The sequence below is a fragment of the Pogoniulus pusillus genome, chromosome 7 (assembly GCF_015220805.1).
Source record: "Pogoniulus pusillus isolate bPogPus1 chromosome 7, bPogPus1.pri, whole genome shotgun sequence".
Classification (NCBI taxonomy): Eukaryota; Metazoa; Chordata; class Aves; order Piciformes; family Lybiidae; genus Pogoniulus; species Pogoniulus pusillus.
In genome coordinates this window covers 8,676,919-8,703,817 of record NC_087270.1, presented here as the reverse complement: position 1 = coordinate 8,703,817, position 26,899 = coordinate 8,676,919, and the positions used below count along the sequence as shown (strand labels likewise).

Below are 26,899 nucleotides of genomic sequence, written 5' to 3'. Positions count from 1 at the left end.
TTGATGCTGCCATTGAAGATGGGGAGAGAAGAAACAAAACTCACCAATTACTGCGCAAAGTAAGGGAGTGGAAAGCAGGATTAGAAATTGAGAGGCCCTTTTTGGCAGCAGTCAGCTATTAAATTTTAGCACCCTCTCTTGTGAAATCACTGCCTGAACACCCATCTCTTTCTTTTGCAGGCTGTAGTCCACGTTGACATATATTTAGTTCACACAAAAGGCCTTAGCATGTGTGGTTGATTGTTGATGTCAGCCTTCTGCCAGTTTACAAAGAGCAGTATCTCTGCTTTTTTACCATTTGATTCTGGCCCTAAGCTTTCATACTGAGTTTTCATGGATGTGACACTTCAGGACTGCAGGGTAATGACTCATAAAGGCAGCGCAGAGCAGCTGTAGATCAGTTTCCTCACGTGTGTACATGTGTGGAAGCTCACAGAATTTGTTTCTAATTCACACTTCTGTACCAGAACATGATTACTGACTTCTTCCTTCACTACAGGTTATTTAACCTGAAGCCTCTGAATCTGCCTTTTAAGACTGCGTTTTTCTCCTCTTCTTTCTACACAGCCCCACTTGAAGAAAAGAACAATCTTCTGCACAAAAATCTTTCAGAATTACAGCTCTCTCAGTGTGCTTAGCTGCTCCTTTCCCCTCCACTTAGGACCTTTTCCTCTGTCTCTGGTATTTCAGACAGTCTTCCATTCTACAGACACCTTCTGGTATTGCATTGTGTTCTGGGATGGCTTAAACCTTTCTTAGAGCTTACAACTATGAGCATCCGTTAGTGTTAACACAGAAAGACAAAACAGCTTAAAGCAGGATACAGGTCCTTTATGAGATTTATTCTGCCAACATCCTCTCTAGTAACAGGTAGCCTGAGCAAAGATGTTCAAAGTGAGGAAGACAGGCTGCTGCACAGGACCCTTACAGGCTTCTTGTTTCATACAGCACACTAGCACTGCAAGGTACAAGCTCAAACTGTCCCTGGAGAGAGAACCTACACTCAGCTGTGGATGTAGGTGTGCCTGAGAAAAGGTTACATATGATCAGCGCGGGTGGAACTTTCTGGGGACTGGGCTGTACATTTTAAAGAAGCCTCCACTCAACATTTTCAGCTCTCTTTCTCTTCAGAGGATGGGAAAAACACATCCCTGAAACTAAAACAACTTACTTGCCAAATCTGAAAGCTGTTCTTCCAAACCGAGGAGATGCTAGGGGCTGTTCAGTTAAACTGTCAGTGTTTACAATGGGCAAACACATGTATTTTCCCCTAAACTCATCCGTGCAGTTGGCTTGATGGAACTTCCAAAAAAACAAAGCAAACTAATCATAATACTAAACAAAACAACCAAAAAGAAGCTAAAATAAAACAGATGTAATCAGATCTCCAGCAGGGGAAATTTCAGTTCAGGCTAGCAGTTACGAGCAACTGGAAACTAGAACAGAAAAGCACTGAGCAACATTGTTTGCTGCTAGCTCTATTGTACTTCACTGTTAGGACTGAGGGGGTTGATTTATCATGATACCATCAAACTAATTTAATTAAGTCTCTTCTCATTACAAACCTCCCATGGCAGACTACCTGTGCTATAAAATACAGTGACCATTTCACATCAGAAAACAGCTTAAGTAACAGCTGAGAGAAAATAATAACAAATATTTTTCCTAATGGAAAAAAAAAATAAAGGAGAGGAACATAACAGCATGTAATTATGTGAAATTTAGCCCAGAATTCAGAGGTATCCAGCCTAAAGCTTTAGTGAGAAGTATCAGTGATTCAGCAACAACTGGTCATTAACCTTGAGGTGACAAAACACACGTATCATTTGCTCCACTTTGGAGCCCTCTCAAACAGAACTGCATGAGTTTGCTCTGTTTAATTCATGGTTTATTTTACTGTGCTTTTAAAGAGCAACAAGAGTGTTTCATGAAGAAATCAAACGCTTCTGGATTTCAGTTTATGAGTCTGCCTTTTGGGCTGCATTTTGGAGACGTCCTGCCCTCAAGTGTCCTATCTTTGTGTTCCAAAGTTGCTGTATCTTCAGTGCTGCTCTTTCCTACAGACACTGGTGAGGTAAGGAGAGCCAATCTGTTTTCCACTGAGCAGACAGTCTTGGACAGCTCGCATGAAGTGGGTTTGTGTCACAGCAGTTAAACGCTAACAGAAAAAAACAAATGGAACATTGGAAGTGGAAATTAAACACGTTAACCCTAATGAGAATACCCATTTGTTTTTCAGCAAGCTCTTCCGAGCGGAAAACTCCCACACCTTTAAGCAAAGGAATCTAAAGGAAACACAAGATTTTGGCAGGGATTTTCAAGTAGCCCCCCCGAAGAAGGCAGGTATCCAAATCCCATCACACATCGCAGTATCTCTCCCTGCCCTGGCCATGTTTATGCTCAGGCTGTTCACAAAAGCAAGGGAAATGTAGGGAATGTCACAGGCAGGCACCCCTGCAATACTGCTGAAGGGCACGTTCTGTGGTCAAGAACAGCTCACTTGAGAGAAAGCTAAACGGATGCTACCGAGGTGACAAAATACAGGCAAAAATAGCTTCCAGTGGAACAGGGCTAGTAGACACGAAGTCGAGGTGTTAAAATAACCACATCAGTTTCAGGAGGTGTGTACTATCGAAGTTTGGGAGATTGCAGCTGTTAGTTACCCCCCCCACAAATAACATCGGCGCTTGGGCTTTGTTCATCTCACTTCATGCAAGGAACTTTTCAAAAGGTTCAAAGATGGAAGTGAGGAGGACTGGATGACAACCTCTGAGGTGGTGCAGGCGAGACAGCCTTGCCCCAGCTCGTCCCAGATGCAGGAGCAAGCAGGGTACAACCCTTTGGAACAAGCAGCTCCGCAGGCGTAACTCTTTCCCCTTCATGGAAACAAGGGCAGGGGGGTTAGGCTTAAAGGACTGAACTAAGCCGCGCATCTGGCTGCTGCTCGTGGAGTCCAGGCAAAGGAGCCGCCTGAGCGCAGGGCGCAGGCTCGAAAGGCGCAGCGCTGCGCCCTGCCGCTGGAGGACCCCGGCCAGCACCGCGCGAAACCCCCTGCTCTGCCCCACGCACAGGCTCGGCTCCCGGCCCCGCGTCTCGGCCAAGGGGCACAAAGACCCTCTCGCCGCACAAGCTGCTCCGCAAGCCACAATGTAGCCAAGCCCCGCCATCACAGCGGCAGACGCCCTCCTTCCCCGTGGTGCGGTCGCAGGCCCGCCAAGGCACGGCAGCCGGGCGGTAACGTGAAGCATCCACCGCAGACTCGGCGAGCCCACGGCACCGGGCGGCGCTGCCTCGCCGGGCGGCGCTGCCTCGGGTGCCTGCAGGGTGCGGGAGGCGGGCCCGGGGGAGGGCGTCAGGCGGTGGGGCGGGGTGCGGCGCGGCGTTGCGAGACGAGGTACGGTGGGGCTGAGCTGCGGCGGCAGCGAGTGAGGGGCTGGGCGAAGCCGAAGCGGGGCAGCTGTGGCGAGCGGCAGGCTGCTGGGGAGGCGAAAGGGCGGCGGTCTGCGGCGAAAGGGATGGCGATCCTCTAACGGGAGAGAAGCGGCCGGCTGCGCTCCGCCTCGGCCCGTCTGCCTAGGCCACGAAGGCCGTGGGGATTAAAGGCCGAGTGGATCAAAGGTCGGGCTTCGAGCCTGGCCGCGACCTCCCTTTTGGAGAGGGATGCCATGGTGCCCTGAACCCGCCTGTTTTCCTGCGGGGCTTGCAGCTCTGGGGTGCTTGCCGTGAGTTGCTCGCTTTGCTCTGAGAGGCTTTGACCCGGAATGATGAGCGTGTGCTCTTTCCAGCCCCTGCCACCCCTCTAACGCTGTGATCAAGGACGTACCTGCCCAGCTACAAAGAAAGGTGCACTTAATTAAGTGTAATTGAAGAGAAGGAGGGGGAAGATACACCACTCCAGCTAGCTGGGGAGGCCTTAGTCCTGCTGGGGCTGTCAGGCTGCAAACCGCTGTCACCTGTGCGTTTAAAGCCCAGCCAGGGAAGCCTTATGGCAACAGTAATTTACTTGTTAGAAGACCGAAACTGAACGTCAGCAATGCAACAAAATATAAAGGTGAAACAAAATGAGCAGAGATAGATAGGATGAAGCTTCTGTGCGTATAGCTTCCCAAGCAGTGCCCAAGGTATCCGTCTGGAAACTTAGAGCAGGCTTTGAAAACCTCTGGGTTTGCCTGGTGTTTCAGGACCTGTGAAGTGTTGCTTAGGGTCACGTACCAGCACCTGGCTTGAAGTAACCGAGTACAGACCGGTTAAAAGGCACTAAACTCAGCAGACCTGTGTATGTGCGTGCCTGGATGAGCGATGTGGAGCAGGTGTGACAAAATCACTGCTCTGGGTGGTGTCAGGGTTTTTTTGCTTGCATACATGTGTTTTTGACTGGGAAAACCCCATGTCACATACATCCCCAAAATAGGGATTTTCTCTAATGGAAACACAATATACTCAGAAGCTGAGGTGTAAGGAAGGGCAGCAATCGGTGTTAAGATTACACAATAGCAAGTAGACACACTTTTAAATGTCAAAACAATGTCAAATGTCAAATATATGTTAGGTATTATTTAAAGCACTTTGAGTAATGATGTTTATTTCACCAGGAGGTAGGAACTCACTTGCCTTCAGCTGCAGTGTGTTTTCTTCTCCAGAGCTGGGACCATGGCTATTGACTGGATTGGTTTTGCATATGCTGCAATGCTGGCTGTTGGAGGTGTTGTAGGATACACTCGTAAAGGTAAACACTGGGACAGCAGGTTTTGGAAATGAAGCATTTTGAATTTGCTCTTTGCTATGCTTTGTGAAAAAAAAAATCAATATGAGACATGAAAACTTGGCTAGAAGGAGCACAACTGCATCTTAAATGCATCCTGCCCTGCTATAGATGAGCTGAGTCTCATGAGATTTTCTTGGGTTACCTTAAGCATTTAATCTAACTAATAAGTTTGTCTGCAGGATAAAAAGGGGCTGTCATATTTAACCTTCAGTGTATTTTGGGCCTTTGAATTTCCTTGCATTATTCCTGTGTTGAACACAGTAGATAATGTTTGGTTAAAGCATATTTTGTATGGAGATACCCAGGCTTGATTCTGAGATTTCCAGATGCAAAGCTGGAAAGGAAACCACTTACTTGCGTATTCTGATTCGATGGTTAAGTATCTCACACTGTTAGAATTGTGCATTTTCACTCGAAGATCATCAGGCAGCTTTTAGGTTATCATGCGCTGTAAGGCAGGTTTTCAGTATTTCACTGTTTTTTGCAGTCCCTTTCTGGGAGCTGACCAGGGCGGCCCGGAAGAGGTCGCAGTGGTACCGAGGACGAGCAGGCAGGCTCTGCAGGCTGCTCCTCAATGACTTCCCTCCTAAGCACAAGGCCCAGCAGCACGTTAATCTTTGCTGTGGCCATTCCCCAGCCCCATTCTTGTGATTCAGTGTCACTGTTTGCCTGTACACTCGTGTTTTGCTCTTGGAGACGTGGCCTTATATCTGACTTTCTGAACACATTTGCTGAGTTTGTTTGTTTGCACCCAGCTGCACTCACTGACTATCTCACTTGCTGCTTCTCTTCACTCTTTCGTAGGTGACCAGTCTTTGTGATCAATCTAGATTTTCTTTTTAATTGAATCTAGATTTTATTTTTTAATTGATAATGATTGTTGAAAATTCTGGAGTGGTAACTAAATGACATCAGGGGTTATGAGTTCATTATTCAAAAACATTTGGGAATCAGCTTAATCCAGATAATGCCTGCTGTGCTGATTTATGCTTTCATCATATGGTACTAAGTCAAATACCTGTTCAGAAACCTGTGTATTACTAAATGTGATGGTTTGGGTGTTCACCACCACACACACCCCCCAACTTTGGAAATCACCCAGACTAGACTCAGCCAGCTCTGGAAATTGAATGAATCTTATATTTACAGCTAGCACAATATACAAGCAGATATTTACAGTCTATACAGTTATAGACAGAAATAGACAAGGTAAAATATACAGAAACACAGCAGCCCTCCCAGAAACCTGAGTCCCCAGGAGGGGCTCTTAACCACCCTTCCACCTTCCCCCTACCCCTTTCAGCCTTACTCCAGACTCAAGCAAGAATGGAGGTTCAGCCAAGGGATTAGGAAGCAAAGTGAATTAATCAGAGAGATGGCAGAGAGGCTAGAGAGAAAAGCAGCTCAGGCAATTCCCCAAGGAGAAGTGAGTTGTCCATGTTTGGATTCTTGTTCTTGTATCTCTCAGCAAGCCTATGAGTGAGGTAGACATCATTCTGTTTTCCTTTCACAGCCTGTACTCTAGTTCTTCTCACCAAAGCATTCTAGCCTGCTTCAAACTAGCACACTAAAACACTGGGCTTTATAAGTCAGTTTTGTAATAGCACTGAAAGAAGACATTGAGTTAGTTTTAAAGACTATGTTGTCATCCTCATTACCATCTAATTGGTTTTTAATTCTTTATTCATTAAATGTGATGTTTGCAATACCATTCCTTTGTTCAGGACTGATGTCATAGACTGTATGTGTTGTACGGTTTACCCTTCTATACATACTGGCACATTTCTGTTACTTTTGAAAACTTCCAAGTGCTGAGTCCAGAAAAATTATTCTGAAGGTGTGCCCAGTAAAGAAAATAACCAAATTCAGATCTGTGCTTCAAAGGTTATTTTACCCAAATTGCAAGCACTATCATAGCCTGATCATCTCCCTCTGATTTAGTCAACTTTGCCCCTAATGCCACTTAAGAGAATGACTCAGTTGCAGAAGTAATACCCCTCTATTCATACTGGGTGCCATAGTTGCACTGTGGTAAAACTGGTTCTATTTTAAAAGTATTTGGAGAGATAGAACTACTATGTAAAGATAGAGCTCAAAGTTACTGTACTGAGAAATAACACTTCAGTGGTTTCTTGCAGGTAGTAAAATCTCTTTAGTTGCTGGTCTGACCTTCGGTTCCGTGGCTGGTTATGGAGCTTACTGCGTGACACGTGACCCAAGAAATGTGAAGATATCATTGTGTAAGTGTTTTACTACGGTTAAACAATCACAGAAAACAAATGCAGCTTCCTCAATTGCATGTAAAATTCTCTTTTTCATTAAATTCAGAGTATAGCTTTGCTTTGCATGTTAGTCTTTAGAGTTCAACGCTTCAGCTCAGCTTGCAAAATTCAAGAGTTTATCTGGAATCAGAAGCAGATCATTAATCCAAAGGTAGCAGGTGTGTGTGACCACCTGGCTGTGCCTCCTTTTATTAGATGATTACCTAAGGTTACAAATGTTGAGAAATGAAGTTGAGAAACATGGGAATGGGCTGGAGTAAAATCGTTAGTGCACAGATTAGAATGTAATTTGAGAAGTTACAGTAGTTGTGGGATCCAGTCTTGCATCATGGAACATATCCTCAGCCCCCAATTAAACAGATCATTTGACTTAGGGTTTTTGCTTTGCTGTTGAAAAATACAGGATGTAAACTGTAATTGCAGTAATTGTCATGCTAGCTACTTTGCCATGGAACACTCGTGCAAGCAAGGAACTAGGATGTCTCAGAGGGAAGTTACCCTCACACAACTGATTTGCAGTAGGAGCCATTGGGAGCTTGTCTCATTGTTTTAGCAGAGGTGGCTTAGGCTGTGGTTTCACAGATAGAAATGCATTTGAAATAGATTTAATCCAGACCATGTGAGTGCACAGTTGCTTTTTCTGAATTTAGTTAGATCTTCTGGTGTAGTCTTCATGCTGGCTTTGTGCTTTACACCTGCCACAGCTGTAAACATTTCTATTTAAAAAATTGATTGGGTAGCATTGACAACAATGTTCTCACCAACTGAATTCTTTAGTTAAGGTGGCAGTGGCATACCTGATCTGCTCCTAGGTGTCCTACCATTAGATAGTCCAATTTTGCCACGATGGCCGTGCTTAGGTTAAGTTACCTCACTGTTAAACTCCCCCACCTTTCTGGAATGGAGATGTAGCCTTAAGTATATGTAAATGTGCAGTCACTCAGACTGAGTTGTTTTAAGTAGCATGCAGTATTGTATTATTATGGGTGAAATCACAAATTTGGGTGCAGGATTTGTAGAAAACTAAAACTGCCTATTAACTACAGTACTTACCACCTATGCAAGAGGCTTCTACAATAATGTAGGTAATATTTTAGCATGATATCTTGGTAGCAAGGTTCATACTTCAGTATGCAGTAGATAGTGCTGTTCAGAGTGCAAGTTGATGCACCTGATTTATGACATTTCTGATCTGAATCTAATTTACTGGATTGAATTAGTGATGTATTGAATTTGACTTAAGACAAAACATCAAATAATGTCTAAAAGTTGGATGTCTTATAAACTCACTGATTCATGTGAAAAGCCAGATGCTGATAACTGGAAAAGAACATTACAGAGTGAACATGCTATGTAGCTTGTAATTTATTGTAAATATTCTCAGGGCTCTGGCAAGACCCATATTGTGGTCTACTCTTCAGACATTCCTGAGAGGACCAAGACTATGGGACCAGAAAATAAGAGCAATGGATTATGGAACATACTATTTTTTTTTCCTGAGTATGTTTTATGGGTACACTTGTATAGCTGGTAGAGTTTTTAAGGTGCTTGTAACCATCAGAGCTTATTTCATAATGGTGGAGTGAGCTTAAGACTAATTCTTAACACCTGTAAGTATAGGACTGTCCACAGGTATAGACAGTGGAGTTTTAAGAGAATTAGATAGATGGTTCAACTGCTCCATAAAAAAGGTAAAAGATTTGTGTAACTGCCACTACTTTGGATGCAAGAATGAGAAATCCTGCCCCTCTGCCCACTTCTAGGGAGCATTTCAGGTGGCAGTTCTTTAACAAAGCCTGTGCAGTTTTAAGTCTTCTCACCACTCATTTACGTAGTGCTCTTCAGTCAAGAGTTCAATATGAAATCCCCATGCCAGATCAGTTCATTCTTGCCTCCATTTTTAAGTAAAACTCCTCCAGGAAGAAGGTGCAACTCCTTTCATGTTGCTTGTTCTCTGCTGCTTTGTGCTGCATTTGTTGCCCTTTTGGAATGCCCACCTCTTGTCACAGATAGGGTTCCCTCATAGCAAAAGGAAACAAGAACTTGTGGTCATGATGGAGATGTTGATAGCCATGATCTGTAGTGAAGACAGGTAGCAAACCTTCCAGTCTAGCTTTTAAGGCTCCACAAATAAAAAACAGATCAAATTGAATGCTTTAATTTCTTGAATAGTTAGAAAATAGTTCTGACCATCTAGGGTGGTAGGATTTATGAGACATTACTCATAATGTTACTGTTTGTCATGGAGGCAGGGAATTAATGTAGCAGAGTCGGGAATTATATAACTAGAATTATTTTCTTTTCCTGAAAACTCCACTCCCAAACTCTGTACAAAACTAGTTTAGGTTTATTTACAGATGCTAATTCGATCAGGAATTCTGCAAAAGGATGTTATGGACAAATGTAGAGATTTAGGAAGTCAGGCAATGGAAAAGGCTAAGCTATTAACACAGCTTTACCCCACTACCAATCAGGATGAGCAGAGAACTGAGAGAACAGCAGCCTTTCCTCGCAGAGGTGAGATAGGTGATCCCTTGCTGGATTTCTCTGTGGCTCAGCTCAGCCTCCTGATTCTGTAAGCAGTATCCAATAGTTGGATCCACGTGGCAGAGGCAAGTGGCAAAGCCACCACACTCAGAATGTCTTGAGACACAGCTGCCACAAGACAGGTGTTTGTGGAAGCAGTGCTGCCTCAGCAGCGGCAGGGGAGAGCCAAACTGATAGGCTTCCCCAGTCTGGAAGGCAGCCACCAAGTTGGCTGCTGCTGTGATCCAAGAGTAGCTGAGTCCTGGTGCCACCAGCAGCTCTCTCAAGTGGACCCCAGGACTTGCCAAGCTTGCAAGTTTGCACAGATGGTGCACAAGTGAGGAGAGCTGTTCAAAGGCAGAGACGGTGTCAAACTGAGAACCGTGTCAAAAAGTCGGAGCCGCCCAAAAGCGGAGGTGGTCCAGAATGGGAATTCTGTCACTGCAGGAGCCTGTCCTGTCAGGCACTCTGGCAAGGTGGGAACTCACTCCAGGTGGGAACCCCCTTGCCTTCTCTCTTGCTCTCTTTCTCTTTTTGCATTTGCCATTTTGTACTGGGTGCAAAAACCCAGCCAAGCCTCAGCCTGACTCCACTGCAGGCTTCCACACGGGTCAGCACACGTGCAGAAAGTGCCTCCTGCTCTTCCCCCTCCAAGCCTGCAGGGTAGGGGCAGGGAAAGCACTTCTTGTGCCTTCTCCTCCTCCCCATTCAAACCCATGACAGGAGAAGAAAGGAATTTGGAGTACTCTGCAAAACTGTTATGATGAAGAGAGAGTGATTGGCATTGGAATGGGCTGCCCAGGGAGGTGGTGGAGTCACCGTGTCTGGAGGTGTTCAAGCAAAGCCTGGATGAGGCACTTAGTGCCATGGTCTAGTTGACTGGCTAGGGCTGGGTGCTAGGTTGGCCTGGATGATCTTGGAGGCCTCTTACAATCTGGTTGATTCTATGAGTCTAAGATTCTTCCTACTTTATTTGTATCCCCTTGAATGTAGATTACAGGGGAGTAGAATTCTCTGTCTGGCAAACAGTATTTGTGGAGTAGGATTTTGCACTCTGCTGCACGTGGAAACCTTATTTGTAACTGAGAAATGTTGTAGCACCGTGTTTAGAAAAGCAAGAATATTTTTGCAGACCCCAGCTCTGATCTGATGTTTCACTAAATTGCAGTTCATAGCAAAATACAGCAATGACATTTGATAACTCTCCATGCTCCTGAAGGGTCCACTGGAAGAAGTGAGAACATAAGTATATTGATTTGTCTTTTACAGTTTCATCTTTTCTTTTGACCATTATAATGGGAATGAGGTTCAAGAGGTCCAAGAAATTAATGCCAGCCGGAATAGTGGCATGCCTGAGGTAAACATATTGAGGATCTTCATATAAAGGTTTCACTGATTTTCAGATAGTTGCCATTTGACATCCAATTCCAGCCAGTATGAGTGGAAGTTACTGTCATCCAGCAACTGTATGGCTTAAGTGAAATTGGTCTGGAGGTCACAGTCCTGTCTCCAGTGAACAGCTTGTTCATCTCACTGGGTAGATACATCTGATGTGGACTGGCTTTCTCAGCTCAGAGAGCTCTGCATTTAAATATTAATATATATTGATAAGGCTCTTGGAAGAACCTGAGGTAAGCCTCAGTATTTTCAAACACATCTGCATAAAATTAGTCATCTAATTTCACACAGTAAAGTCATCTGAAAAAAGACCAACACTTTGGTTTAGAAGAGCTGCATTCAAAACTAGAGGAAGCATGAAACCTTTGGGAGCTAGGACATTTTTGACCTGGTCTAAGAACCTTGTCATTATTACTGCAAATTATGATGTTTCTAACTATTCTGACAGCATTATTGCTGCTGTTTATTTTGGCTTGCTGGAAAACATAACTTTCTGTACTTGCTATTTTAGAATTGAATTATGGTGTACTTCTTATGGACTCAGGTTTTCTTTTTCTCAATGAGTCTGTAAGTCAAAGTCATTTTTCACCTGTATGCCAGAATCTCCATCTTCTGGTAACAATGAATGTTATTCCTTCAGATTTAAGAGAACACCATTAACTGGTTTGCTCCATTTACATAGAGGGGAGGAAGAAAGCTGGATGCAAATTGTCAAGATGCAAAACTGAAGAATCAGGACTTAGGTGGAAAATGTTCATTTCCATTGTAGATTGCTTTTCAGGCCTGGGTGGATTGTGTTTCAAAAGACACTGAGGCCATCTTTAAAGATTGCTTGCCAGAGGTTCTAGTGTTAGACATTTATGAATGCGCTGTTATTTAAGGATGACTTTCACTGGTTTTGTTCATGCACAACCATATTTATCCTTTTTGTTCTATTTTTCTTCACAGCCTTTTGATGATTTTGAGGCTTGTTTTTATGCTGCTGTAGAATGTGGAAACTCAAGAATGGAAGTACGACTGCCAAGCCATACTGAACAAACAGGCAAGCGCTCCATACTTGAAAGACAAGTTTGAACACAAGTCTTAAACTGCATTTATCTTTCCTGTAAAGATCTGTATCTCTTTTTTAAACTGTTTTCTTGATATATTTTGACCTATTTCCATTTAAACAGTCTATTAACTCAATGAATCTTTCTTGTTAATTTTGATCTCTTTCAGGAGTGCTGAGCACTCCAAGAAATTGAGTAGTATATAAAGAGAAGTATATAAATACATGATTTATGCTAAAAACCTGTACTGTATTGACCCATAATTTTGTAGCTTCTGGGATTCAGTAATCAATTCTGGCCTGTACTGTGGTGTAGTAGAAAACTCACCTTCTTTTCAAACACATGCACTTGTTCAACTGCTCGTAATGCAAATACTATTATCAGTGGTCAAATAAAACGTAAATTGTGTGAGGCTTCTGCTTTTTCACACAGACTACTGAGCCAATTGTTAATGGAAGGGTCTGGTGATCTGCTTTTTACTCAGGACCAATTTAAAACATACTATGCTGTTAATTCCCACAAACACAAACCACAGCTGAGGAAGGTTCACTGTCTTGCACGTACAGGTTTAGTCTAAGCTCTCACTCTTGATACTCTTACACAGGTTTGCTGTTGTGGCCCTACAAAGATTATCTTGCTGAAGGCCTCCCCATAAGCAAAGGAGACTGCTCAGATATGAACTATTCAGGGGGTACCACTACTTTGATTTGCACAGGAAATAATTAAACAGTTTCTGAGTCTCCAAAGTGTGGCCAAGACTATCTTCTAGTCCACAGGAATGTGCAGCCACGTCATTAGCAAAGTAAATCTTGGTGAGTGTGCTATTGAAGATTAAAATCTGCATTTTTGTTTTCTTTTCCACTTCTTTTCATGTTTTTTTTTCAAACAGAGCTTTCTTATAAAGGTTATAAATCAGATCTCAGTGCTCCATAAGTCCATCAGCAGAATACCAAGCATATTTTTCTTGGCAGAGGCTTAGATGGTAACAAGATGATGTCGGTGGCTCAGCTGTCTAAGGCACAACTGACCAAAACAAAACAACAAAAAAGGGGGAGGGGAGAGTGGAATCCCCCCCATCAACCCCAAACCACAGCTTCCAGCTCTGGAATCTTGTAAAGAATGCAAAAATCCTATTACCAGTCATCTCCAGGTGCTGCCAGGCTTAGAGGTGATTGAGCTGGAAAGAGGTGATTGAGCTGGAATGCCATGGATTACCAATTGAGATGAGGGCTGGGCACATAAGATGTGGATCATTTCCTCCTGAAGTTGAACTTTAAGCCATGTTGGAAGAATTGGAACTGCCATGTACCATAATAACTTTGGGTGACCAATGGCAGTTGGGACATTTGTACCAAGGTGAATCCTGCCTAAGTTCCAATGGAAAGTTTAGGGAACCCAGTGCTGAAATGCAGCAGCTGCAGGAAGGCTTCTACTACTCCAGATCCCAAATGCATTAAGATGTTACATTTTTGAGCGTGTCCAGAGTTGAATTTGTTCTGTGAATTCTCTGAACAAGCCATAGGGGCTAGCATCCATGACCAGCTGTAACCCTGAAGCTATTACTGCCCAAACTACTGGAAGGGACTGGAGAAGGTAAAGCCTTACAATGAGTCGAGCAGCCTTTTCCTCATGTTTGCCACCTAACCAAGCTTCAAAAAGCAGTGGAACAGGTGCTATCAGTGGATGAAAACCAAGCCAGGCAAATTAAACCCAAGTACTTTGATCTTTCAATGAACAAAATTGCTTTGAAGACAGTCATGTGGGGATTAAATAAGATTCTTGCTTTTGCCCATAAACTTACGAGGATCATGAGGTTTTTTTTTTTATTATTTCTGAGTATTTATTTGTTTTAATTGCAGCTCTGAAAGTACAGACAGCAGTGAAGTACAGCATGAGGACAGTGAGCTTTGATCTACGAGACTAGAGAACGAAACAAGCCTAATTTAAATGACTTCCTCATTTTTATGGAGTATCTCTTCTCTCCTGTGGTTTATAAAGGGGAAGAGAGGTGGCTTCCTCAGTATGCTGAAAGCTACAAATGAAATGTCCTACCCCAGCTGACATGTACTGTAATTAAGCAAAACAAACTATCAGCATATTTTATTTCATGGAAACAAATGGGTCTTATTCCAGGAAATAAGATCCAAATTAGCCTTTTACTCTAAGCTAAACACATATCCTGTTTCAGCAGTTATGTCACTGGCTGCATGATGCAACCTACAGAACACATCTATGCAGTTTACGCTTCTAAGCCACAGCTCTGGTAACAACTACAGTTGTGTAACAGCCACATGATTAGAAATTGAATATTTTCCTCACATGAGCAGCAAACTTCTCATCTATTTTTGGCTTCCTCTGGCTGCCAGGCTGCAAGAATTTTTTGATTGTTGGAATGTTGCTTGTTCTTCCTTTGAAAGCCTGTGAGAAACAGCAAGTAAAGCCAGTAAGTGTAAGGAAATTACAATTTCATTCCTTAATTCCTTCATTCATATGTTAAAAATGAGGTGACTTGGATATTTTACTTTTCAGGCATATTTATTAAGCAAAGAAAGGTAGTAGCAACTTCTGGGCAGCTCACTCAGCATTTTCCATTAAAAAAATATGGAAAACCAACAAACAAACCCCACCAGCTCCCCAAAAATACATCTACAACATATTAGCCTTCTTGGAATATCCACCTGTGAATATTCTGATCTGCAATGGTGGTGGCTATAAAGTTTACCTGAGTTTCAATCAATTACTTCTAAAAGTGGGCAATGATATTTGTGTATTCCATTCCATTCTGAGATCAGATGACAACTAACCTGAAGCAGAGGGAATGCAGACAGTATATCCGGCTTACATTCTTCTGCCATTAAAATAGCTTCCAGCAAATGGATGTCTGCCCAGCTTAATTTGTTACCAACAAGGTAATCCTGGCCATGGGCTTTCAGGGCCTACAAAACACAAGTTTAACAAGTCACATTTTTATATAGATATTCAAGTACAGAGACATTTCCAGAAAAATGCACAGCAAGGTAAATTCATGCAAAAGCCTATCAATAAGAAAGGGATAGATAGGACAAAAATATTCATTCAGATCCCACGTTTCAGTGTGTGTGGACCTATTGCTCACTGTAACCTACAACAGGTAACTGTATCAAGTCTGGTATTACAAGAAAGACAACAGAAAACAGGAGTAAAGTAATACTGTTATAACAAGGACCACCGTACGAAAACCCCCAAACAGAGCATCAGAACCAGACTGCCTGCAGTGGTTTTACTGCTCTACCTGGCTGCTGAGTGTTTAAAGTGAGCCCTCATAGCTAGGTAGTTTTTCTGTCAGGATGGATTGCATAATGCAGTGACTGCAAACCCTGATAAGCTGAATCAATGAACAACTTAAACAGCTGGGACAATAGGAAAATTATTAATCATTCTATCAAAAGTAACCAAGCTTTATATCTTAGACAGACTGATGTGTGCAGTCAAGCTCTCTCAGCACAGCCCTCCTTTGCCATGGCAGTGGAACTATCTGAACTCTGGTTATAGCAGCACTGGTTTACAATGTTTATGCACATTTTTTTTTCACAGGGCAGCTTCTGTGGATTTCATTTGTGCAGTCTAAGGCACTAATAAAGGGATGTGTGAAATTGCATCAAGTCCTGTATTTTCTGAATGGCCTTCAGCTGCCAGTGAAACAAGGGTTCAAGCCCAGAAACCCAGCTCTAAGCTGAAACACAGCTTTGTACACTTGGCACAGCCTTCCATGCTCTGAAAAAGCACTGTGAGAAAGTTTGTATAGCACCATCACACAAGGTACAAAAAGTGAAATTACAAAGAGAAGTAGGCTAGTGAGATAAGGATCACAGCTGGCTGAATTCAATCAGGAAGATGCTAATGCCAAAAACATTTAGAATACCCCAAAGGGGAAAACAAAACAACAGAATAAACAGCAAGCTGATAGAAAACAGCAACTCGGTAACATCCAGGCTACACTGCAGGGAGAAGCAAACAACTCCTCCTGATCAGTTCTTGTCTAGGCAAAAAAGACTCCTGGGCTTTTTGGGGGTGGGTAAACATAGCAATATTTTACCTTGTAGCTCATTAGAGGCCAGCTCTTTAGTGCAGGCTAGCCAGTAAAATAATTGCTTCAAGCATTAATGTTTATAAAGCCATTCTGTGCACTTTTAAGGATGACCAAATAACGATTCAGGAAAAGAGAGCAATAGAATCCTCATAGAATCATAGAATCAACCAGGTTGGAAGAAGAGACCTCCAAGATCAGCCAGTCCAACCTAGCACCCAGCCTTAGCCAGTCAACTAGACCATGGCACTGAGTGCCTCAGCCAGTCTTTTCTTGAAGACCTCCAGGGACGGTGCCTCCACCACCTCCCTGGGCAGCCTAAGTACAATATATTAAAGCAAAGAACAGAATTAGGTCCTTAATTACAAAGCAGAATTCTATTTAGCTTTGGACAGCCAGAGTATATAGACTTTCAGGCAGTAAGGTCTGAAGAATGGCACAGGCATTTAAATGGTGCACCTACGCAAAATGCTATCAGCCACCAAGCTAGGTTTAAAAAGTGTGACCTTTAAGGAGTCTTAGAGAAGACAGCAACAATAATCAGTACTGAAAGTAGTTGAATATTACTTTGTGCCTCTCCCTGTACATTACTGAATGCTGGCTCCATCATACAGTTCCAAAGCTACAGTCACTTGCCTTCCTGAAGTTGGTATGTGGGGCCAGAGGAGTGTAGAGAGGGAACCTGTACCCACTTCACTGTCTATGCAGACTACTGATGATCTATCACTTACCTTTTCATAAACAGGAAAGTATCTGGTTGTAGCTCGTTCAATGATTAAGGCCATATGCTTTTCTTTAGCATCAGCTGGTTGGAAAATGTGGGAACCAATCATTCCCATTAGGTCTGTTGTTCCCTCCACATACATATCAATCCTGAAACAAACATTTCACATTTAGAATTTGAACATTCTATTTTGATTATGTTCTGGGGATACAATGCTAAAGTGATCACTGAGTAAAATACTTATTAGTGAATGTAATATAACACAATAGTTTGTCTTTTTATTCTCCCAGTTTTGGTTCCAGGTTGGTTTTTTTTCTTTCAAAGCACAGGTCTTTATAAACAGGCTCACAGTGTTAGCAACAGGAAAGAGTCTGCAAATTTTGTCTTTAAAGTGGAATTCATACTGTTTTCCAGTGGTAACCTGTTCATTTATGCTGTGGGAGAAAAGACCACAGCACACTAGAGATAAAAAGTAGCTTTGAGCCCTACTGCTCAAAAGGATCGCAGCAACGAATGGCTGCCAACTGCCAGTTTAGATAGGCCAGTCCATAAAAATCCCTCCCAGTCTCTGGAGCTGCCCCTCCATTATCACAGAATAAGTCCATTAGAGGAAGTGGCAGGCAGTTAGGTTAAGGATTTAATTGAACTTCTGCATGATATTTTCTTTCAAAGAAAGTGTAAACAAGGAGTTCTGCTTTTGCATTAGCCCTTTAATGATGACAATTAAAAGTATCCACAGTTTACATAGTAAAGTACTATTAGGAAAATACTGGGCTAACTTTCAGTAGTATTAACCCACTGAAGATGCTTTTTTTCAAACCAGCTATGAAAGATTCTTTACAAGGAGAAAGAAAAGTTTGAAAAAAGGAAATCAGAATACTTAAATACACTTATTTTCAAGCAGCTGTACTTCTTCCTACTGTTTTCCAGTTTAAAGTGAAAAAAAAAAACCACAAAAGGCACACATTTAGTGTTGTATTAAGATTCTGCAGTTGTCCAGGAAATTAATTCTCTTCTGATCTCTCTGAAATCAAATGAGCCTGAAGGTGGCCATAACGTTCTCAATACAAACACACAGCAATCACAAGGTCTATTCAGCCAGGAGATAAAGAACTAACAGATGTGTATAAGCCTTTGCATGGAGATATTTCACAGCAATGCTCTGTCATAAATGTTAAAAAACTGAGGGAGCATCATTAAGGACAGTGTGCACTTTTACTGTACCAGGCTCTCTCCTTCAGGTCCTTCCCATACAGGTTGTATTTCCCTGCTATGTAGCTGAGGATGGCTCTGGTCTGCACCATCTTCATCCCATCAATCTCAACCATGGGCACTTGCTGGAACATCAGGACTCCATCTAGGGAAGAAAAGAAAACAACTCAGACTGCTGCAGTGCTGCACTACATCTGAGAAAGAGACGTGCCGATAACATCAAGACATTTCCAATTCACAGTATCACAGTATCACAGTATCACCAAGGTTGGAAGAGACCTCACAGATCATCAAGTCCAACCCTTTACCACAGAGCTCAAGGCTAGTCCAAGGGCTGCAAACATTCCCAAGCAAGCAGACCTCTCAAATCTTCTCCTTACTGGTCACATCTTACTGAATGTCTTGGAAAAAAATCTCACCTGATATTTCTTTGTTACTTTGGTGTAAATTTATGTTTGGAGTACAGTTTGCTGACTCACCGTTGCGTAGTTTTTCTAGGTCTTCCTTTGTTTCTATGAATTCTTCCTCAAACTGCAAAGCAAACATTGAAAAGACTGTCACTCCAAAAGCAGCAGGGGAAGTAGAGGGGAGTCTGCGAGGTAGACTCCACCTCTTCACATTATTCTCCACCGTTCTCATGATTGTGTTGTACTTCCCACTCCTATGCTTCATCATTGTTTCAGCAGTGTCCCCAACCCCATAGTTCTGTACAATGCTTTACACTTCAAACCCAGCTTCTGTTGCTATGACAATAACTCTCCTTGCTTGTGCAATTGCCAGCCACCAAAGCATTCACTTAAAAACAGCCACATGAAATAGTGAGAAATGTTTTACTTAGTAAGTCATGCCTCTGTTACACAGCATTTACCTCCCTCTTTGTCCCTGCTGGCAGTGGGGTTTTTTTAATGAGCATAATTGAATGAAAGCAAGATCTTTGTTTCCTCAGCACTCATGCACAGCCAGCAACATTCAGAAGTGAGCACTATTCAAAAAGCCTTTTATTTTCAATAATGCATAAATAAGAAAACACTTTCAAAGCACCATATCCAAGCAAAAATTGCATGCAGGAATTAAGATGCCTTAGAAGGGTTTTCACCTTATGTGAATCAAGAGACCTTGCTGCCTCCAGGGCAGCTTTGCTGGTTTACCCTACTCGGCTCCTGACCAAAAGAACAAAAAGAACTTTGGAGATAACTTTCTAACATTTTTCATGTGCTACACATGGTCTTCCAGTGGAGAACTATCATGAGACACAGAGAAGGGAACTCATCAAAAGCCAGAGAGACACAGTTTTGATCTGTAGCAACAATCTAGGATCTCATCAGCTTAAAGCACCTTGCAAAAAATAACACCAACTATTTCTAGGTTAAAATGCTTTTAGCAGGCAACTGCTGCTCAAGGAATATGTTCAATAAAGACAACTGAATCTTCATATTTTGCATCACAACACACACAGCTCTGAGCATAGATGTAATCGGGAAGCCTTTCCAAAGAATGCTTATTTTAATCACAAATTAGTCTGACCATGTTATATTAAAACAATAAAAAGAAGGAAAGATACAGACCTCAACCCCGGCTGCTGCTAACAGCCATCGGATTGACTCCATCTTCCCCCTCCCCTTGGTGTAGTGCAGCTTGGGTTTTCCTGACATGATTGCAGAGTTCTTTTTTCCTGATAAATTCAAGAAGATGATTTTACTGGAAACAGTGCTTCAAGATAGCATTTAAAATGTTGCACTCCAAACTAAATACCTCTAAATACAATTAGATGAATATGGAAGCAGATGGGGCAATGGAGACCTATACTTGGGCTTGATACAACTACCTTTTCTTGTGGATTACTGCAGCAATTCAAAGATGAATAATGAAAGAATGTAATTAGCAGCTACTAAATCATATACATATCTTTAAAAAAAAACATTAGAGAGCATGAGTTTTACAGCCAAAACAGAACTGTAGATTATTCCTGGACAAATACATTTTTAACCAAGTAGCAATGCAATCCCTTCAGTAACTGTTGGGGTTTGTGACAGCATCCATATCATCCCAGACTTGAAAGTGTGCTATGCCAAATGAGTTGCTTCTCAAGAACCCCAACCCTGAGACACCAGCATTATCTTTGCCTCTCTTATTATGACATTCCAGAGCCATGTACTGCTGTGCCTTTATGAATATGAGCTCCTAACAGCATTATATATTCCAGCATGTATTTCAACTATTTAGTTGTATTTTGACTATTAGCCAAATCACAATACACCCATTAAGAGAATGTGGACCAACTTCGAGAACCATTCCAGTTTTAAGAACAACCATTCAATTGCAACAGCAATTTATATCCTATTGCCTCTGAAAATGTAACTTTAAAATCAAAATCAAACAGGTGAGACCACGGCCACTTGGGCAGATAAGGCCTGGTTAATGCCCCCAGCAGCAGGAGGATGAAGTCAGCCCACTGGATGATGGCATCAGGATGAAACACTTTGTCCTTTCAAATTTCACTAGCAGAGCTGTCACATGCTATGATATGAACTCATTAACTGAAGTGAACTTGCTTGGTGCTAGAAACAAAGCCAGCACTGTATTCTATCTCTAATGAGTCCTAATGGAAGAAAGAAGGTTTAATAAGACAAAGTCACAAGCTAATGGAGTGCGTCATCATTAAGCCAAGCTTTTATCTGTTTACAGGCAGGTTGATTTATTCTTGCACAGACTACACAGTAGAAAACCACTTTTTCTATCCATATAACCTGTACTTGTTCATCACAGTTCCTCATGGTGACTGGACATGGGTTGAGGCATTTTCTGGGCTAAGAAAACGTTTACATTCTCCTGGAACTGCACTGCTGTCAAGGAAAGCCAAAACAGGCCTAAAACACATCCTGGCTTATCCAGACATGTTTTCTGCTCTCCCTTCTTCTGCTGTTGGGAGAAGCAACTGCAGGAAAAGAAAACGAAGGCCCTGGTGCCTTCCAGTTTCCCTCTCTCCTTCCAAATTTGTAAACTGGCTACCCACACGTTTTTCTATACTTATGTTCTGCCCTAAAAATATAAAACTAAGCCCTGACATTACCTAATATGGTCAAGATTGGCAAACTGCCATTCTGATTGGCTAATCTGTGGCCAAGGAACCATTAGTCTTAGGCTGCATTGATAAAAAGAGATGAGCAGGTAAACATGATGTGCTCTGCCTTATTATGCTTCTGTCTCACTGCTCTCTGCAGTTGCATACTGCCATGCTCTACCCACTACATAATAACAAGCCCTGTTACTTTGGGTTTGTATACCTGGAAACTGCCTTGCCTCAGTTGACCAGGGAATAGGCATTAAGTGCCTCCACACAACAGCCTCACTTAGCCAGTGCAACATTGTGCCCATCTACACACTGCAAGACATCCTGCCTGCACCTCTGCAAGCCTCCGTGCCAAGTCTGGAGTGATCCAAGAGGAACCAGGATCAGAGATTGTCTGCCTCTCTCCCAGCAGCCTGTTAGAGCCTAGGAAGATTCAGAAGCCTCAACAGCTATCACCAACAGAACTCCCTGCAAGTGTATGGGTACTATCTGGAAACTGAGGTTAGCCCTGGGAATCTGGAGATAAAATGTTTGTGAGCAAATACTCAAAAGCCTCTTTGTAATTGAATCCAAGTCACTTCTGCCTTGAGCAGTCCCTCCAGTGGGCAAGCAGTATAATCAGCTGCAAGAACCTCTCTTCCAGTTCTAACAGTTTGATGTTGGCTATATTATTAGTAGTCATTTCTTAAGGGTTCTAGATCCATCGGAATGGGCTGCCCAGGGAGGTGGTGGAGTCACCATCCCTGGAGGTGTTCAAGAAAAGCCTGGCTGAGGCACTTAGTGCCATGGTCTGGTTGACTGGCTAGGGCTGGGTGCTAGGTTGGAGTGGATGATTTTGGAGGTCTTTTCTTCCAACCTGGTTGATTCTATGATTCTATGATTCCTATGTTTTCCTTTGTGTCATGTTTTCATGACCATTGCAAAGAACCTATTATTAAAAACACTGGTTGGTGGCAAGAGTCCTGAATATAACAATTGATAAACTATGTTAATTGTGAAAAACAAAGCCCACCCATACTGCCACAGCTGCTAAAGGACTGACTCCAGGATTTAGACTGAATGCTTACAGAGCTGCAAAGCAGTGCCTCTGTTACTGCTCTGCAACGAATATCCCTTTGTAAAGCAGCGAGTCGCCAAAGAGTAGCAAAGTTGGTAAATTATCTTTCTTGAGTAGCAATAATGGACCTGAAAACAAACAAACAACCTTTCTTCGTGCTCTAACCTATGAGACTTTGCTTGGACTTCAGCCAGGCAGTTGTCAGAGTGGCAGCTACTGTGATCACTGCATTCAGAAATCACAGTATTTTGCCCTAAACAATTCAGGCAAAGGGGCTCCGGCGAGAAGCTCATAACTGAATTTAACAACACGCTCATGATCTGCTGCACAGTCATAGAATCAAAGAATCAAACAGGTTGGAAGAGACCTCCAAGCTCATCCACTCCAACCTAGCACCCAGCCCTAGCCAGTCAACTAGACCCTAGCACCGAGTGCCTCATCCAGTCTTTTCTTGAAGACCTCCTAATGGGATGTAGACCCCAAAGTAGCTCTCTGCCACGCTCTGTTCCTTTGTTCACAGCTTACACGGGGCTCGCACGATCCAGCAGATGTGTCTTACGGCACAGGCCACGTACCGCACTGAGCCTGGCTCAGCCGTAACACCACCTTAAGAGCGCAGTTGCCCCCAGCCCGACAGGAAGGCTGCATCCTTCCCTTTTACGCAGGTGATCTGGAGAGGGCAGGCAGACAGCCCCACCGCCGTCACCCCGACCCCACCGGACCCTGCGCTGCCCTCCGCGCCCAGCAGCGGCGGCAGAAAACAGGCTTCCGCCGGTCTGCAGGGGCTCGGCTACACACGCCGTGCTCCGTAAGCACACTCACCCCACCGCCAGGCCGCCTCCTTCAGCCCTGCACCCCCGCGGGACCCCCCCCACGCAGCAGCGCTCCCTCCCCGCCCCGCCGCCACCGGTAACCTGGGCGCGCCGCCGACAGATCCCCGGCCCGGGCCGCCGAGTGCGTCCACCCGCGCCGCCCGCTCCGCCGACAGTGCCCGGCCCCAGCCGCCGCGTCCGCCCCGCCGCACTGCCCGCCCCGCCTCCTACAGCATCAGCAGCCCCGCCGCCGCCCGGGACGGGAGCCTCCCGCGGGCGGTACGGCAGCTCCGCTGGGACACCGAGGCTCGGCTTCCCGCAGTTGTATCTCTTCCCTAAACCCTGCGAGGGTAGCTGAGGGCTGGAAACAGATTTTAGCATCAAGAATGCAAGACAACAAACATTTCCAGCCACATGGCATTGCTCATGAAGAAATTGTCAGTGTTAGCAGCACTGTCAGTACCCCGAGTTACTCAGACGTCGGTTTGGTTCAGGGCACTGGCTGTTGCATTTACATACTTAGTACATATTACTGTGCTCAAACGTCTTGGCCACCTCCCAGCTGTAGAGCTTCATTTAAGTGATCATAGAATCATAGAATCAACCAGGCTGGAAGAGACCTCCAAGATCATCCAGACCAACCTAGCACCCAGCCCTAGCCAGTCAACCAGACCATGGCACTAAGTGCCTCAGCCAGTCTTCTCTTCAACAGCTCCAGGGATGGTGACTCCGCCACCTCCCTGGGCAGCCCATTCCAATGCCAATCACTCTCTCTGCCAACAACTTCCTCCTAACATCCAGCCTAGACCTCCCCTGGCACAACTTCAGACTGTGTCTCCTTGTTCTGTTGCTGGTTGCCTGGGAGAAGAGACCAACCCCCACCTGGCTACAACCTCCCTTCAGGTAGTTGTAGACAGCAATGAGGTCCCCCCTGAGCCTCCTCTTCTCCAGGCTGCACACCCCCAGCTCCCTCAGCCTCTCCTCATAGGGTTTGTGTTCCAGGCCCCTCACCAGCTTTGTCACCCTTCTCTGGACACATTCCAGCACCTCAACATCTCTCTTGAATTGAGGAGCCCAGAACTGGGCATTGGAATGTACAATTTATATTGAACAACTGTGAGAAACAAACTCACTCTAAAATTTAAGTGTAACAGGTAACAATAAAATAAAGGCAAATAACACTGGGTGCATAGCAAATAGCAAAATTGCTAGAAGCAGGCCCTAGCAAAATGTAGTGCTGCTTATAAAGGGTAAGGACTAGATAACATTGTGTTAGCTTTATACATATTCATGAACATTCTTTTACATTTTCTAAGCAGTACCCCTAACCCCCTTAACTTCCACCCCCAAGTCCCATTTGATCAGCGAGTCTTTACAAGATGGACTTGCCCTCTTTGCCACACACCTTCTGTTACCCAGACACATCATATAAACTCAGAAATGGCTGTATTTTCTCCAGCAACCATTGTGCTCCTTTATAAACTTACAGGAAGGACTGTGAGCTTTCGGTCTCATTTACAGCACTCCCTTCTCCTCTCGGTTCTTTAGGCCATCACCCAAAGACATGAGCTTAGATTTTGTCTCTGGTAACATTAGATTTCCTAGCTAAACCCAGGACACACAGACAGAGCATAATTATCTGCTTGGTCCAGTTCTAACTCTGTTAGAACTTAAGGCAAGAAGAGTTTCTAGACAGACTCATCCACCCTATTCAGAACCGTGTGCATGCACATCATCATCGTAGGATCAACCAGGTTGGAAGAGACCTCCAAGATCATCCAGGCCAACCTAGCACCCAGCCCTAGCCAGTCAACTAGACCATGGCACTAAGTGCCTCAGCCAGGCTTTGCTTGAACACCTCCAGGCACGGTGACTCCACCACCTCCCTGGGCAGCCCATTCCAATGCCAATCACTCTCTCTGCCAACAACTTCCTCCTAACATCCAGCCTAGACCTCCCCCAGCACAGCTTGAGACTGTGTCCCCTTGTTCTCTTGCTGGTTGCCTGGCAGAAGAGACCAACCCCCACCTGGCTACAACCTCCCTTCAGGTACTTGTAGACAGCAATGAGGTCCCCCCTGACCCTCCTCTTCTCCAGGCTAAACACCCCCAGCTCCCTCAGCCTCTCCTCATAGGGTTTGTGCTCCAGGCCCCTCACCAGCTTTGTTGCCCTTCTCTGGACACCTTCCAGCACCTCAACATCTCTCTTGAATTGAGGGGCCCAGAACTGGACACAGGACTCAAGGTCATACTCGCTTCACAGTTATTGACACTGTGTCAATGACAAAGCTGAAGCACTAACTGCAACAAAAGAAAATGGCCCAAAAAAGGAGCCCCATATTGCCCTTATAAATAACAGCATCTTCTCTAAAGTAGGAAGAGGAGAGTGAGCAGAAGCCCTCCACACTTCTGAGGTCTACCTTTCTGTTTCGTAAATCTACACCTAGAAAGCAGTTGGTTAATAATTTAACATTTGATGCACGTAGCCATATTTAGTAAAGAAGGTCCATAGAAGTACTTCATCCATAAAACCCACTGGCTGACTGGCTTTCAAGTATGGTAGTTCCCAATCCATGTCCAAAATCCAAAGAGCTTACCTCGTACAAATTAACCTCCCTCTAAGCTCTCAGTAGCTTTGCCTTGCAGTTATATAGGTCAGTAACTCCTCCTATAAAGACAACTGCAAACAGTTCCCTGCCAATGGGAAATTCTCCATTCTTAAATAGCACTATGGTCCCATTTGGTCACTCTTCACCTGCAGAAGGTAAAGGTCTGAGTAATTCTGACTGTGTACCAATATGAGGTTCATGATAGGTCATCATCACTGGGAACATTTGTGCTGGCAGAAAACTGTGTGCTTCCTGTTTGCAGGTTTTTGGCAACCCACTAGCTAAAGGTAATTAGCACGGCTGAGAATCTCCTGCAGTTAAAAAGCATGCAGTGATAAAATTTTGATGGCTAGCATTTTTGTTTGGCTGGGGTTTGGTGGTTTGGGGTTTTTGGTTTGATTATTCATTATTTTGGTTTTTCTTCACTTTTGACAGGTTGCCTCTCTACATGAGTCACGTCAACTAATTCTCCTTGATTCCTTTATAAACTTTCTTCCCTTCTTTAGCCATGAGGGATGTTCCTTCAGGATGTCCTGCTGAACTTAATTGCTGGAGACAGCAATGGGTTTTTTTTCTGTTTCTTCAAAAAATGCTTACCTGTATCTGACCTGGGAAAAATGCACAGCAAAGACAAACATAGGAGACACTGAATAAAGACCTGAATCAGAAGACAAAAAGCATCCTTTGTACTCTCAACTGCTTGCAACTGATAACTTTGTTGACTTCAAAGCAAACTCTGCAGCATCATGCTGCCTATCTTATCTGCCTGGTTAATACAGTTAATACTGTTGTAGACATCACCTGCAGGCAATGTCAACTGCTACATAAAAATCTGCTGAATCACTCTGGATGCAATTGTGAGATGGGATATGCTTCTTATATTGCACTGGGAGGTTATAAGTGCTATCAAACAAAAAAGAGTTCTTACTGTACAGGGCATTCTCTCCTTCAAATCCTTCCTCTGGACATACTCTGCTGCTCTGTATCTGAAAATGATGCTCATCCCACCAGCCTCCACCACGGTTGCCTGTCAGACCTATGTGTTCCATGCTCGACAATCAAACAAGCTTATTTATGTAGAGCTGGAAACACAGAAGGGCAAGGCATAAAAACAGTCACCACTGCACATCATGTCTTTTAGGAATTGCCTAGGCCCCAGATGGAACACTGTACCCTATATAGCACATGAGGAGACCCAGATTTCACACAAAGGGACTCCTTACTGACATCACATTCTGCAGCCTCTGCTTCTGCTTCAGGCTCTGTTCTTTCTTACTTCCCTCCAGCCCATTCTTGCTTTTTGAAGAACCATTGTCTCCAGCTTCTGAAG

The 26,899-nt window shown here is 43.8% G+C and overlaps 2 protein-coding genes and 1 long non-coding RNA gene across 5 annotated transcripts; 1 reads left to right on the top strand and 2 right to left on the bottom strand.

Annotated features, from left to right (window-relative positions):
* Window positions 1–1,256: 1,256 nt before the first annotated feature.
* Window positions 1,257–3,158, bottom strand: LOC135176667 (uncharacterized). The gene is made up of 2 exons (XR_010302759.1): window positions 3,070–3,158; window positions 1,257–2,876 (listed from the first exon to the last, which is right to left on the bottom strand). It is a non-coding gene; the product is annotated as an uncharacterized LOC135176667 (long non-coding RNA).
* Window positions 3,159–3,195: 37 nt separating this feature from the next.
* TMEM14A (transmembrane protein 14A) lies at window positions 3,196–12,447 on the top strand. Of its 3 annotated transcripts, none has more exons than XM_064145835.1 (5): window positions 3,196–3,394; window positions 4,641–4,726; window positions 6,904–7,005; window positions 10,843–10,930; window positions 11,920–12,447. In XM_064145835.1, the coding sequence occupies exons 2-5, from the start codon at window positions 4,651–4,653 to the stop codon at window positions 11,957–11,959; spliced, it is 306 nt and encodes a 101-aa protein (XP_064001905.1). In that variant the 5' UTR covers window positions 3,196–3,394; window positions 4,641–4,650; the 3' UTR covers window positions 11,960–12,447. The 3 variants fall into 3 exon arrangements, with proteins under 3 accessions (XP_064001905.1, XP_064001903.1, XP_064001904.1); XM_064145833.1 differs by having other exon boundaries at window positions 3,353–3,394; window positions 4,593–4,726; XM_064145834.1 differs by lacking the exon at window positions 3,196–3,394 and adding an exon at window positions 4,537–4,549.
* Window positions 12,448–13,834: 1,387 nt separating this feature from the next.
* LOC135176665 (glutathione S-transferase) lies at window positions 13,835–23,171 on the bottom strand. Its single transcript, XM_064145832.1, has 7 exons — window positions 23,064–23,171; window positions 19,588–19,694; window positions 18,502–18,553; window positions 18,035–18,167; window positions 16,818–16,959; window positions 14,825–14,956; window positions 13,835–14,438 (listed from the first exon to the last, which is right to left on the bottom strand). Exons 2-7 carry the CDS (start codon window positions 19,672–19,674, stop codon window positions 14,316–14,318), a joined length of 669 nt encoding a protein of 222 aa, XP_064001902.1. The 5' UTR covers window positions 19,675–19,694; window positions 23,064–23,171; the 3' UTR covers window positions 13,835–14,315.
* Between the last annotated feature and the right edge of the window lie 3,728 nt (window positions 23,172–26,899).